General features: G+C 46.6%; 1 protein-coding gene across 1 annotated transcript in view; it reads right to left on the bottom strand.

Moving 5' to 3' along the window:
* Window positions 1-5,837, bottom strand: part of CLCN1 (chloride voltage-gated channel 1) — a 34,300-nt gene extending 28,463 nt beyond the window's left edge. The window contains exons 1-5 of the mRNA XM_008068522.1: window positions 5,580-5,837; window positions 2,523-2,643; window positions 1,970-2,101; window positions 1,251-1,379; window positions 895-1,028 (exon numbers count right to left, since the gene is read on the bottom strand). Of these exons, the coding sequence (XP_008066713.1) occupies window positions 895-1,028; window positions 1,251-1,379; window positions 1,970-2,101; window positions 2,523-2,643; window positions 5,580-5,759 (696 nt within the window). The 5' untranslated portion in view covers window positions 5,760-5,837. The remainder of the gene's footprint in view (window positions 1-894; window positions 1,029-1,250; window positions 1,380-1,969; window positions 2,102-2,522; window positions 2,644-5,579) is intronic.
* Between the last annotated feature and the right edge of the window lie 4,942 nt (window positions 5,838-10,779).

Below are 10,779 nucleotides of genomic sequence, written 5' to 3'. Positions count from 1 at the left end.
TTTTTTACATTGGAGTCTCACTCTGCTGCCCAGGTTGGAGTGCAATGGCATGCTCACGGCCACTGCAGCCTCAACCTGCTGGGCTCATGTGATCCTTCTGCCTCAGCCTTCCAAGTAACTAGAACTACAGGTGTGCGCTACCATGCCTGGTTTATTTTTTGATATATTGTAGAGACGAGGTCTCACCAAGTTGCCCAGGCTGGTCTCAAACCCCTGAATTCAGGAATCCTCTTGCCTCAGCCTTCCAAAGTGCTGGGATTACAGGCTTGAGCCACCATGCTTGGCCTGGTTCCATTTTTAAAAGATGCCTTTGACTGCTGGCTGGAGTATGATGGTAGGGGCGAGGATGCGCACAAGTACAGAACTGAAGGAGACCCCAGTGCATAGCCTTGAAAGAAATCACAGTCGCTTCCTCCATCTCAGTTTTCTCAGATTCAAACGAGGGAACTGGTCAGGATTTATTGCTAAGGCAGCAGTTCTCAACTGAGGGATATTTTGTCCCTCCCCCTAAGGGGCATTTGGTAATGTCTGGAGATATGCTGGTTGTCACACCTGGGTAATGCTGCTGGCTCCTAGGGGTTAGAGGCCAAAGATGCTGCTAAATATTCTACCATGTGCAGGACAGTCCCAGAAAGCACAGAGTTTTCTAGTCCCAAATGTCAACAGTGCCCAGGTTGAGAGACTCTGCTCTAAGCCCTCCAGCTCTGCTGTTTTTGTCACTGGATCCCAGGCCAAGAACCTTCCAAAATATTTCCCCTCCCTAATGCCTCTTGGCCTTGGCCTTAATCCCATCCCCCACGGTCCACTTTTGTTCCCAGAGCATCCTCTAGATTCAGTGCCGCTCTGTCTCCTGAGTGCCCCTCCCGGTTGAGATCTCAGTCATGCCAGGCCTACCTCTTTCCCCACAGGGATGCCACTGCCCAGCCCTGCGGTCAGGGCCACAACCTTGGCCACAAAGGCCTTGAGCGTGAGATATTCCTTCAGGACAACCCCACGAAGTATTGTCTTCATTTCAGGGATTCCAGAGCCTAAAAAAATCAAAAGATTATGTGCAGGATCAAGACAAAGGTTAAAAGAGAGGTGAAGGTGCAGAAAGTGGAAATGGGGGTGGAGGAGGGCCCAAGAGGCTGAGTGTGTGTGTGGCATGGCGGGGTGGGACAAAGGCTGTGACAGGGGTTGGAGGAAGGGAGGAAGGCAGTGGAAGGTTTCAGGTCACCCAAGTCAGGTTGAGTCTGGTAGAAAATTCTCACCAACAGCCTGGGGAGAGATGAGGTGGCAAAAGAGGGCGCTGAAGAGGATGAGGATGAGTGGGAAGGTGACCCAGGCCAGGAACTGCAGAGGAAGGCTGGGCTTCATCTGAGCGTAGGTCCACTTGTAAGCTGAAGAAACACACTGGGGTTAGGCAGAGTATGGGTAAGATACTGTGTCCATAGCACCAGATAGCATATTGGGGTGTCCTCATATCATGGTGATTTCATTTGCCCTCCCAAGATGGTACTACTCTCATTTTACACATGGGAAACTTGAGTTGTGGGCGGGGAAGCGGCCTGTTCAAACTCCCGCTTGTACTAGGTGGTCAATGGCTGTGTTGCAAATTCCACTCAAGTGCTGGGGCTGTAGATACCTGGTTAGAGGCTATCACATGACCAACCACCAGTGTGCCCAGAACTGAGGTGTTTCCTGGGGCTCAGGATGCTCGGTGCTGAAACTGGGAAGAGTCCTCAGGAAGCTGGGACACGTTGATTATCCTATTAGAGGGGCACCCGCTGTTTGGGTGGCAGCAAGTGGAGAGGGCATGAGGAGTGGATGTAGATCTGGGTCTCATCTTGTCTGGCGCTAGAATCCCACCCCATCCTGTCTCTGTGCAACAACTCTCTCCCAAAACACACCCAGTTCACCCTAGGTAGAGAGCCTAGTAACAGCTTCGGTTTGGAAAGAGGCTGAGGGCAGAAGTCCAGGTTAGGCCTACCCTGAAGGCTTTTGGCGCTGACATAGTCCATGCACCAGCTGAGCAGAGCCATCAGCAGCCCCAGAAGCACCAGAAAGATCCAGTCTTCCCCTAACTTTCTTCTCACCACATGTCCCAGGCGGCGGACACAATCTAGGAAAAGGGTAAAAAAAACGAGGAAAGCAGCTAACCAGTCACTACTTTGGGTGCATGATGTGAGAGTGAAGGGGAGGTATTGGGCCCTTAGGATCTTGTCTGTATGTCTTACTAACTGAATTTCTCTTTACCTCTCTGCCAATTGCAACCCTTGCTCCTGGAGAAGCCACCAAAATCTAATTCCCCATGAATACTTGAATTCTTTTCTAAAACTTTTGTTTCTTGGGGCTGGTGGAGAGATAGTAGAGAACAAGACAAGATGCCAAGGAGCTGGGAAGAGGTGTCTTTCCCTAATATTTAGAGAAGTGCTTTTGTGTTTGGGAGAGAAGGGCTTATGTGCAGTGGGACATCCAAGGTATTCACCTAATCCCTGTACCTCCTTCTACTCCAGATTCTTTTATTCCTCAGTCCCCATCACCTTGACATTTAGAATAGTGATCCTCATCCTTGCTGTCCATGGAAGAAGTAGAGCCCATCTTCTTGGGCATCCCTGTTTCCTGCTCCCTGTCTGAGAACTGTTCTTTGCCACGGCCATAAATCTGGACAGAGAGAGATTGGTCAATGTCTGTGTTGTTGACGAGTAAAAAGGAATAGACAGAGGGCAGCACAGAAGAGAAGTTTTTTTGAATCCAACTGCACGCAGGTTGACTGTTGGTCATCCCTGCCCTAACTCTCCACCTTTCCCCCATACTTCCCATTCCTTACCCTTGTCCACTCATCCCACCTACTTTCCATCCATCCCTCAACCTGTACTTGTCATGGTCCATGGTAGCACTCATTAAGGAGGCCAATTTCTGCTTTGAAGCAGAGACAAGAGAACTGTGCTGTGACTGAACAACCATATCAATGAGATGTTTTGTATGTCACTGTGCTTTTTGTGTGTCCCACAGTTTCCCCAGAGCACTCTGCATTAGCTTTCCTGCCTGGGATCCCTACACGGACAGAGTAAGGACAGAATGGCCTAGCCAGCAGGTGAGTCTTGGCTGCCCTTGGGCTTGGTGTGTCTAGCCTTACTCAAGGCATCGCAGGTACACTGTCAAGCCTAGCTACACCCTACTCACCTCATCTCCCAGTGCCTGTATGCACAAACAGGAACCAGTCTTCATAAGGCAAGTCAATCTATTTCTTCCCAACCAAGATAATCGGGCCCAAACCAACAAAGGGGGTGGAGCAGCACCCCTAGATCTAGTAGCCCTCCCCTCTCATGCCAATGTAGAGCATTGTGTTTGTGTGAGGCATGCAAGAGCTCCAACCACTTTTAGCCCACTCCACCTCCATTACACTAACTGCGTCCACTGGGACCAAGGTCAGGCCAGGTCATGCTGCTGATTCTGGGAGAGCCTGGGTGGAAGATATCTAATTTCACAATACGAGCAGAAGAGTTTTACGCCTCAGTCCTGAACAGGCACACACTAATTGCTCTGCTCATGACTGTTTCGTCTTCTGGGTTAGTGACCAAGGGAGGTGGCGTTTCCCTCCAAACTTTACCTGGCACCTGGGAGAGAAAAGACAGTCCCTGTGGAAGTCAGACAGTTCAGTTCCAAGAGATCCCAGGCCAGTGGAGATGAGGAAGGGGGTGCTTTGTATCCTATCATACCTGGACTGGGAAAACACTGCAAGAGCCAGATCTGCCCTGGCTAGTCGTGCTAACAGGGTTAGGGGAGGGGAAGGGAGAAATCAAAACTCAAGTCTACGACTGATGCAATGTCTGGGATTTGTTAAAAAGTACTCCAATGTGTGCAGAGGGATGAGGGTGAGAATGAGAAGACAGATGAAACAATACTGATAAAATATTGGTAACTTTTCAGAATGTGGGAGTTCATTATACAATTCCGTTTTTTTATAAGTCTGGAATGTTCTATAATAAAAATTAAGCAGTCAGGTGTGGTGGCTCATGCCTGTAATCTCAGCACTTTTGGAGACTGAGGTGAGAGGACAGCCTGAGCTCAGGAGTCAAGACCAACCTGGGCAATATAGTGAGACCTCATGGCTATAAAAATATTTTTTAAAATTAGCTGGTCGTGGCGGCACAAGCCTGTAGTTCTAGCTATTTGAAAGACTGAGCCAAGAGGATCTCGATCCCAGGAGGTCGAGGTTGCAGTGAACCATGATCATGCCAGTGCATTCCACCCTGAGTGACAGAGTGAGACCCTGACTCAAGAAGAAAAAAAAAATCAAAGAAAAATGAAATCCAAAACTCTTTTGTTTGCTTTCAAGGCCCTGTGGAAAGCAGCTCACCACTATTCCTCAGGCTACCTTACCACTGTCCTCCAAAATGAAGGCTTGTGTGGCCAGTTTCCACATTGTCACCTGAAAGTGCTATACCTGCACTGTTATTCAAGTTGTCATCCCACCCAGGTATGACCACATACATAGGTGAGTGTTTACACAGGGCCAGGAGAAGGGGCCTTCCTGTCCAGTTTCACACTGTTCAGAGACCTAAGTGAGACCCGCCATCTCCAGGAAGGCTTCCTTATTCACTATTTGAGACTATACTGGCCTTTATGTCCCTGCTTCTCAACTATGTTCCTGGGGTCACCTTCGCCACGCTCTTGGGTGTTGCTCAGGGAGAGAGTGGGTCCTCTTGATCCCCAGTGCTGAGACCACCTGCATGGCCTACCCTCTCTGGTTCCCAGCCCAAAACCTAAAGGAACAAAACCCCTTTTAAATTCTAGCCTCCTGCCCTCTTGACACAGTCCATCCTCTGTCGCATGGCATTCTTTGGAGTGAGAGACACAGTTCCTTATTAATCATGACCTGTACATTTTTCCATGACAGTGTCCCTCTCCCAGGTGTCTGAAACCCACCAATCCTCACCTCAGGATGACAGTTATCCCTGGACACCCCTAACTAGTTTGCAAGTTTCTGTCTCTGGGATGACACCTCTGTACCTTGCCAGGTATCTAACACTTAATAGGTTCTGACTTGATCATCTTGCCACCTAGAAGCTTGGTTACATTTCTGTTTGTTTTGACACTGGTAGATATCTGATCACTGATATGCAATACAATCTGTTTTCTCCACTTGTCCCTACTCCTTTCTTTTGCCTTCTGCAGAAGGCTTCGTGTGTGTGTGTTCTACAGATAGTCGGGGTGGCAGACATCTGGAGGTGTCTGCATCAGGGTGTGGGAGACAGTTCACAGCATGCTGCAGTGTGGGCTCCTACGTAAACCACTCCACAGAGGTTATGTAAGCACGAGCTTTCATGCATGTGTGGCACTGCCGTTTCCCCCATAGGTTTCAGGCATTCTGTTAGTAAGGGATGGACGAAAGGGCATGTGTATCTCTGTACGTGCATACTCTGGTGAGCCCAGGCCCTCGAAAGATTTTCATATTTTGGACACACTACTATCTACTTTTTTTAGGTTAAAAAAAAGAAACACTACTCCCTCTCTTCACCCAATTCCTAATTTTCACTCAGCTCAGTCACCGACTCCCCTTATCCACCACTCCCTCTTCCCCTTTAGGACCTTACCTGTGTGGGGTGGACATTGTGGCGGAGACCTGTGTCCTTCCGGAGCCTGTGCTGAAGGCCTCCATTCTCAGAGGGCAGTCCGTAGCTGGTGCAGTGCTCAAAGGGCATATACTGGTACTGGGGGTCACTACCCCACCAGCTCTGCTCACCCCCTCGCTGCCGTGACTCAGATTGCTCCATGTTCCCTCCCCCAGTCCCGGCAGGCCTTGGCCTGCTTGCCCCCGTCCTCCCCCCAGTGCAGCTCCTTAAGCCTCTGCTCTTGCTGTCCCCAAGTCGTCTGGGGCAGCATGCCCACCTCCAGCTATTTATAGCCCCCTCTCCGTCACATGACCCCCCCACTGCCACATCTGATCTGCTTGGGGTCGAAGCAGGTGTGAGCAGTGTGGGGGTGGAGGTTGGGATGAAGACCTGAGGGACAGCCCTGCAGGGAATTCCCTCTGCCAAACCAGCAGCATTGTCCCCCTCCTTAGTCACCAGCAGGCTGCCAGACCCATGTCATTGGTCCCTCTATAAATATTGCCCAGACCATGATGAGAAAATGCTGAGTATGCTCTCAAACCCACATGCAGAGCCAGATCTGCACTGGGGCCCTCTAAGTTGTCCAACTCTCTTCTTCAGCATACAGGTGAGGAGTGGGTGCTGGAGGAAACGACTCCAAGGTCAGGAAACACTGAAGTGATAGCTCACCTGGGAGAGCAACTGGTGCTTCTCTGCCATGTCTTCCTTTCAGCTTGTTCCTAGCTTTGTATCCTTCCAGGGTTTAGTCCTCATTTGCATCATACACTTCTGTCTGGCCAGCTCCCCAAGCCATCCGGTTTCCAGTTTTCTCCCTCAGCTCTCTGCCCCTCTGTCTGCCAGAGGCTGCTAATAACACTTTGGTGCCATCCCTTGATGTCCCCCTTATCACCCACTGGGTGTGGAACACTTGTGGGAAGCAGGCGGTAATAGCCTTGGGTTCTGGAATTTCTTCTGCTTCCCAGACTGATAAGTGTTAGTAGCCACATGGCTAGGCCTGAGGGACTGAGCTTCGATTTGGACTGTGTGGTGCCCACCATCAGTGTCTTCATCAGGACAGGTTAGATAATGGGAGAAGGGGAAGTAGGCCAGAGGCACAGGGAACAGGGAGATGGGAACGTTGTGAGGGCTTCTCATGACAAACCTGACAAATATGAAAGATGATGGGGAAGTACTCTGCTATTCTTCCCTTTTCAGGTCAATAAGTAATTTTTGGCCAAGGACAAACTACTCTTTCTGGTATTGCATTTTTTTCACCAATTTTCTTAGGACATTCCTTCTCTGTGAACTCATCATAGGAAAAAAAGTTACATACTAAGCCAAAGTTCAGGATCCATCATGAAGGGGAGTCTGTCCCAGGATAGTCCAAGCTCAGGGACTACAGGAAGGGACACCAAACAACTGGTCTCAATGTGATTTTGATCTGGGTTAGATGGAACTGCCCAAAGCAAGTGAGAAGATAGATACCATTAAAAGCACCTTTCCTCGGTGCTCAACATTACTAATTGCCAGAATAATGCAAACCAAAACCACAATGAGATATCACTTCACACCTGTTAGCATGACCGTTATCAAAAGTCAAGAAATAAATGTTGGTGAGAATGCAGACAAGTGGGAACCTTTATGCAGAGGGTGGGAAACATGGTCATTATGGAAAACAGTACCACCTTCCTCAAAAATTAAAACCAGAACAACCATATGACCCAGCAATCTCACTTCTGCATATATATCCAGAAGCAGTCAGTATGTCAAAGAGATATCTGCACTCCCACGTTTATGCAGCACTATCTACAACAGCCCAGATATGGAAACAACCTACATGTCCACCAACAGATGAATAAAAAAAATGTGGGTATATATACAATGGAATATTATTCAGTCTTAAAAAAGAAAACACTGCCAAGACAAATACCACATAATCCTGCTGATATGTGCGATCTAACACAGTTGAACTTATAAGCAGAGAGAAGAGTGGTTGCCAGAGGCCTGTCCCAGGGCAGGGGCTGGGTATGGGGGAACGTTGGTCAGAGTGTACAGATTCAGTTACACAAGATGAGTGAGTCCTGGAGATCTGATTTACGTGGTGATTATAGGCAATAATACTGTAGCGTATACTTGACATTTGCTAAGAGGGTAGATCTTAAGTGTTCTCAACACACACACACACACACACACACTCTCATACACGCAAGGTAACTGAGAGGTGAGGGATATGCTAACTAGCTTGGGTGTGGTTATCATTTCACAATGTATATGCATATCAACACATCAAATTGTACACCTCAAATATATACAATTTCTATTTGTCAATTGCCCAGCAAGAAAGCTGAAAAAAGATAAAAACACCTTTTCTAACATCAACTCTACAACCTCAAGGCCTGTTATTCATCCAGATTACAGATGTGTGATGATTTGAGGGACTAAAAGGTTCTGTGATGATACCCACATTTTTTTCAGGCAGAAAATAAGGAAAGACATTTAAGGGACTGGTAAGACGAATAAGAAATGTATGCATATTTCTTTTTAAAAGTAAAATAATATATATATACACACACATATATATTCTATTATCTATAAATACATATATTTTCACTCTGTCGCCCAGGGTGGAGTGCAGTGGCACAATCGTGGCTCACTACAAGCCTCGACCTCCCAGGTTCAGCTGATCCTTCTGCCTCAGCATTTGAACAGCTAGGACTACAGATATTTACCATCATGTCTGGCTAAGTTTTTTGTTTTTTCGTAGAGATGAAGTATCACTGTTGCCTAAGCTAGTCTCACACTCCTCCCACCTTGGCCTCCAAAATTGCTGAAATTACAGGCAAGAACCACTGGGCCTGGCCAGGAATAATTTCTTAATAAAGAAACTAGAGTGCCAAAGTGAGATGATATTCCTTGGAAGGCTTCAGAAACAGATTTTCATCTGTTTGTGAATATGGCTCTTCTGAAGGTAACCAGTTTCTGCAGGAACTTGGCAACTGCAAGAAACAAATATGAGGTGCTTCCTTACCATCCCTGAGAAAGTTCCCTAAAACAGAGTAGATGATCACAGACTCCGAGATTCAAAGGCAGCGACCAGTGGGGTCAAGAAAGCCTTCACACCTGGTCAACCTGAATAGAAGCATGTGACTAGAACAGGGGTCTCCAGCCTCCAGGCCAGGGACTGGTATCGGTCTGTGGCCTGTTAGGAACCAGGCCGCACAGTAGGAGTTGAGCAAGTGAAGCTTTATCTGTATTTACAGTTGCTCCCCATCGTTCGCATTACTACCTGAGCTCTACTTTCTGTTAGATCAGTGGTAGCATTAGTCTCATGGGAGCGTGCACCCTATTGTGAACTATACATGCGAGAGATCTAGGTTGCATGCTCTTTATGAGAGCCTAAAGCTTGATGATCTGAAGTGGAGCTGAGGCGACAATGCTAGAGCTGGGGAGCAGCTGCAAATACATATGAACATTAGCAGTGAGGTCTGACTGCACAGAGACCATAAGTAAGCTGCTTGCACACTCATATCAAAACCCAATCAGTGAGTGGTGAGTTGATACACTTCTACTGTACAGCTGCATCTGGTGGCTTTAAGTCAGAATCTGACACTTATTTTAGTCCATTATTTAGGCCTGCCCATTATTTTATTTACCACTTTCATCTGTTTTTTAAAAAACAGTGAGTTGTATAATTATTTCATCATATATTACAACGTAATCATAGAAATAAAGTACATAATAAATGTTAAATGTGCTTGAATCATCCCGAAACCATCCCCTACGCCTTGTCCACAAAATTGTCTTCCACAAAACCGATCCTTGATACAAAAGGTTGGGGACCGCTGGAGAAGGAAAGCACTGACTGTAATTCGCAAAACCAGGTTCTGAAATTAGGAGGGTCAAGGACACCCATAGTGCTGGAAGGCAAGGATTTGAGAGTAAATGTCCTTACTAGTGCTGGAAGGCAAGGATTTGAGAGTAAATGTCTTGTTTGAAGTCAGGAATAGTTTAAAACCCTTGGGTTATCATCCTGCAAGAGAACAAGAAAATGTAAATTGCCCACCCCTCACCCCAACACCCTGCTGGGCCAGTGCTTCTTATTTGAAGGGACAAGCACCGATTTCTGGGGATTCCTATGAAGCTCCTAAATTTGGAAGCAAATTCATATGCATGTGTAAATGATATGTATTCTTCTGGAGTTCTAAATAGATTATCCTCTAGTCCATGATACTCAAAGGTTAAAACCTATAGACTGAAGGAACTGCTATTTGAAGGAAGGTTGTACTATGTAGCTATGCAGGATCCAGTGTGGAGGGAAAAAGTCTGTGTCGGGGGTATACATGGTGGTGTATGAGATAGGTCTTTGATATTCTCCAAATTAATTTCAGCATGAATCTTCTTTATGGGTTACACCTTTGTTTTCTGGTTCTCATCTCAAGTCTGGTCTTCCCAGCCTACTGGCAACATAACCATTATACTCTTCAAGGATGTCTTCAGTTATCACTTTCCTCTGCATAGCCAGGAAGCATGCAATCCACACCCACCTACTTTCTGAAATTTCAGCCAAGTTACTACGACTTCATCTGAAGACCCTCTTTGCAGCATACTTCACTGGCAATCACTTCTCCTCTACTCTATCTTGGATCTCGCCTTGTCTTCCTTATTCTATAAGAATCCTTGGTCCTTTCCGGTGCTCTGCTTTCAGGCCTTCCCTGTAGTACTCAACAGGTCTCTTTCTCCCCCTTCTGGATTTTTAAACATGATACACTTTCCCCAAATTCCTACCTCAATAGGGCTAAGATGGAAAAGTCTCAGTTTCATTCTTTCAGCCTAATGGAAAGAATCTACAGACCAAAACAGGGAGAAGAAAAAACAAACCCTCTTGTTAGGAAAAAAAACATCACAGAAGCCAGGTGGTTAGCATACAACCAAACTGACAGTTTTAGTCAGCTGGCCTCAGTTTCCTCAGAAAGGCAGTAACCAGAGGGTTATGAAGATAAAAGAATGCATGCAAAAAAACTGCCATAGTGTTTGACCCATAATAAGCACACACCTCTTATTAAATGGAAGCTCATTCTGATAGCTAACATTTAACAAGTGTTTTTAATGCATCAATACCATGTGATTTACATCCAGCATCACATTTAATCCTCAAAGGGACATTTAAGATAAAAGCCATTTTCCTCATTTTTAGATAAGAGGA

Source organism: Carlito syrichta, unplaced genomic scaffold (genome assembly GCF_000164805.1).
Source record: "Carlito syrichta isolate Samal-C Ts95f unplaced genomic scaffold, Tarsius_syrichta-2.0.1 Scaffold311134, whole genome shotgun sequence".
NCBI classification, from domain to species: Eukaryota; Metazoa; Chordata; class Mammalia; order Primates; family Tarsiidae; genus Carlito; species Carlito syrichta.
The sequence above is the reverse complement of the archived record's forward strand: the minus strand, read 5'-3'. Positions and strand labels throughout refer to the sequence as shown.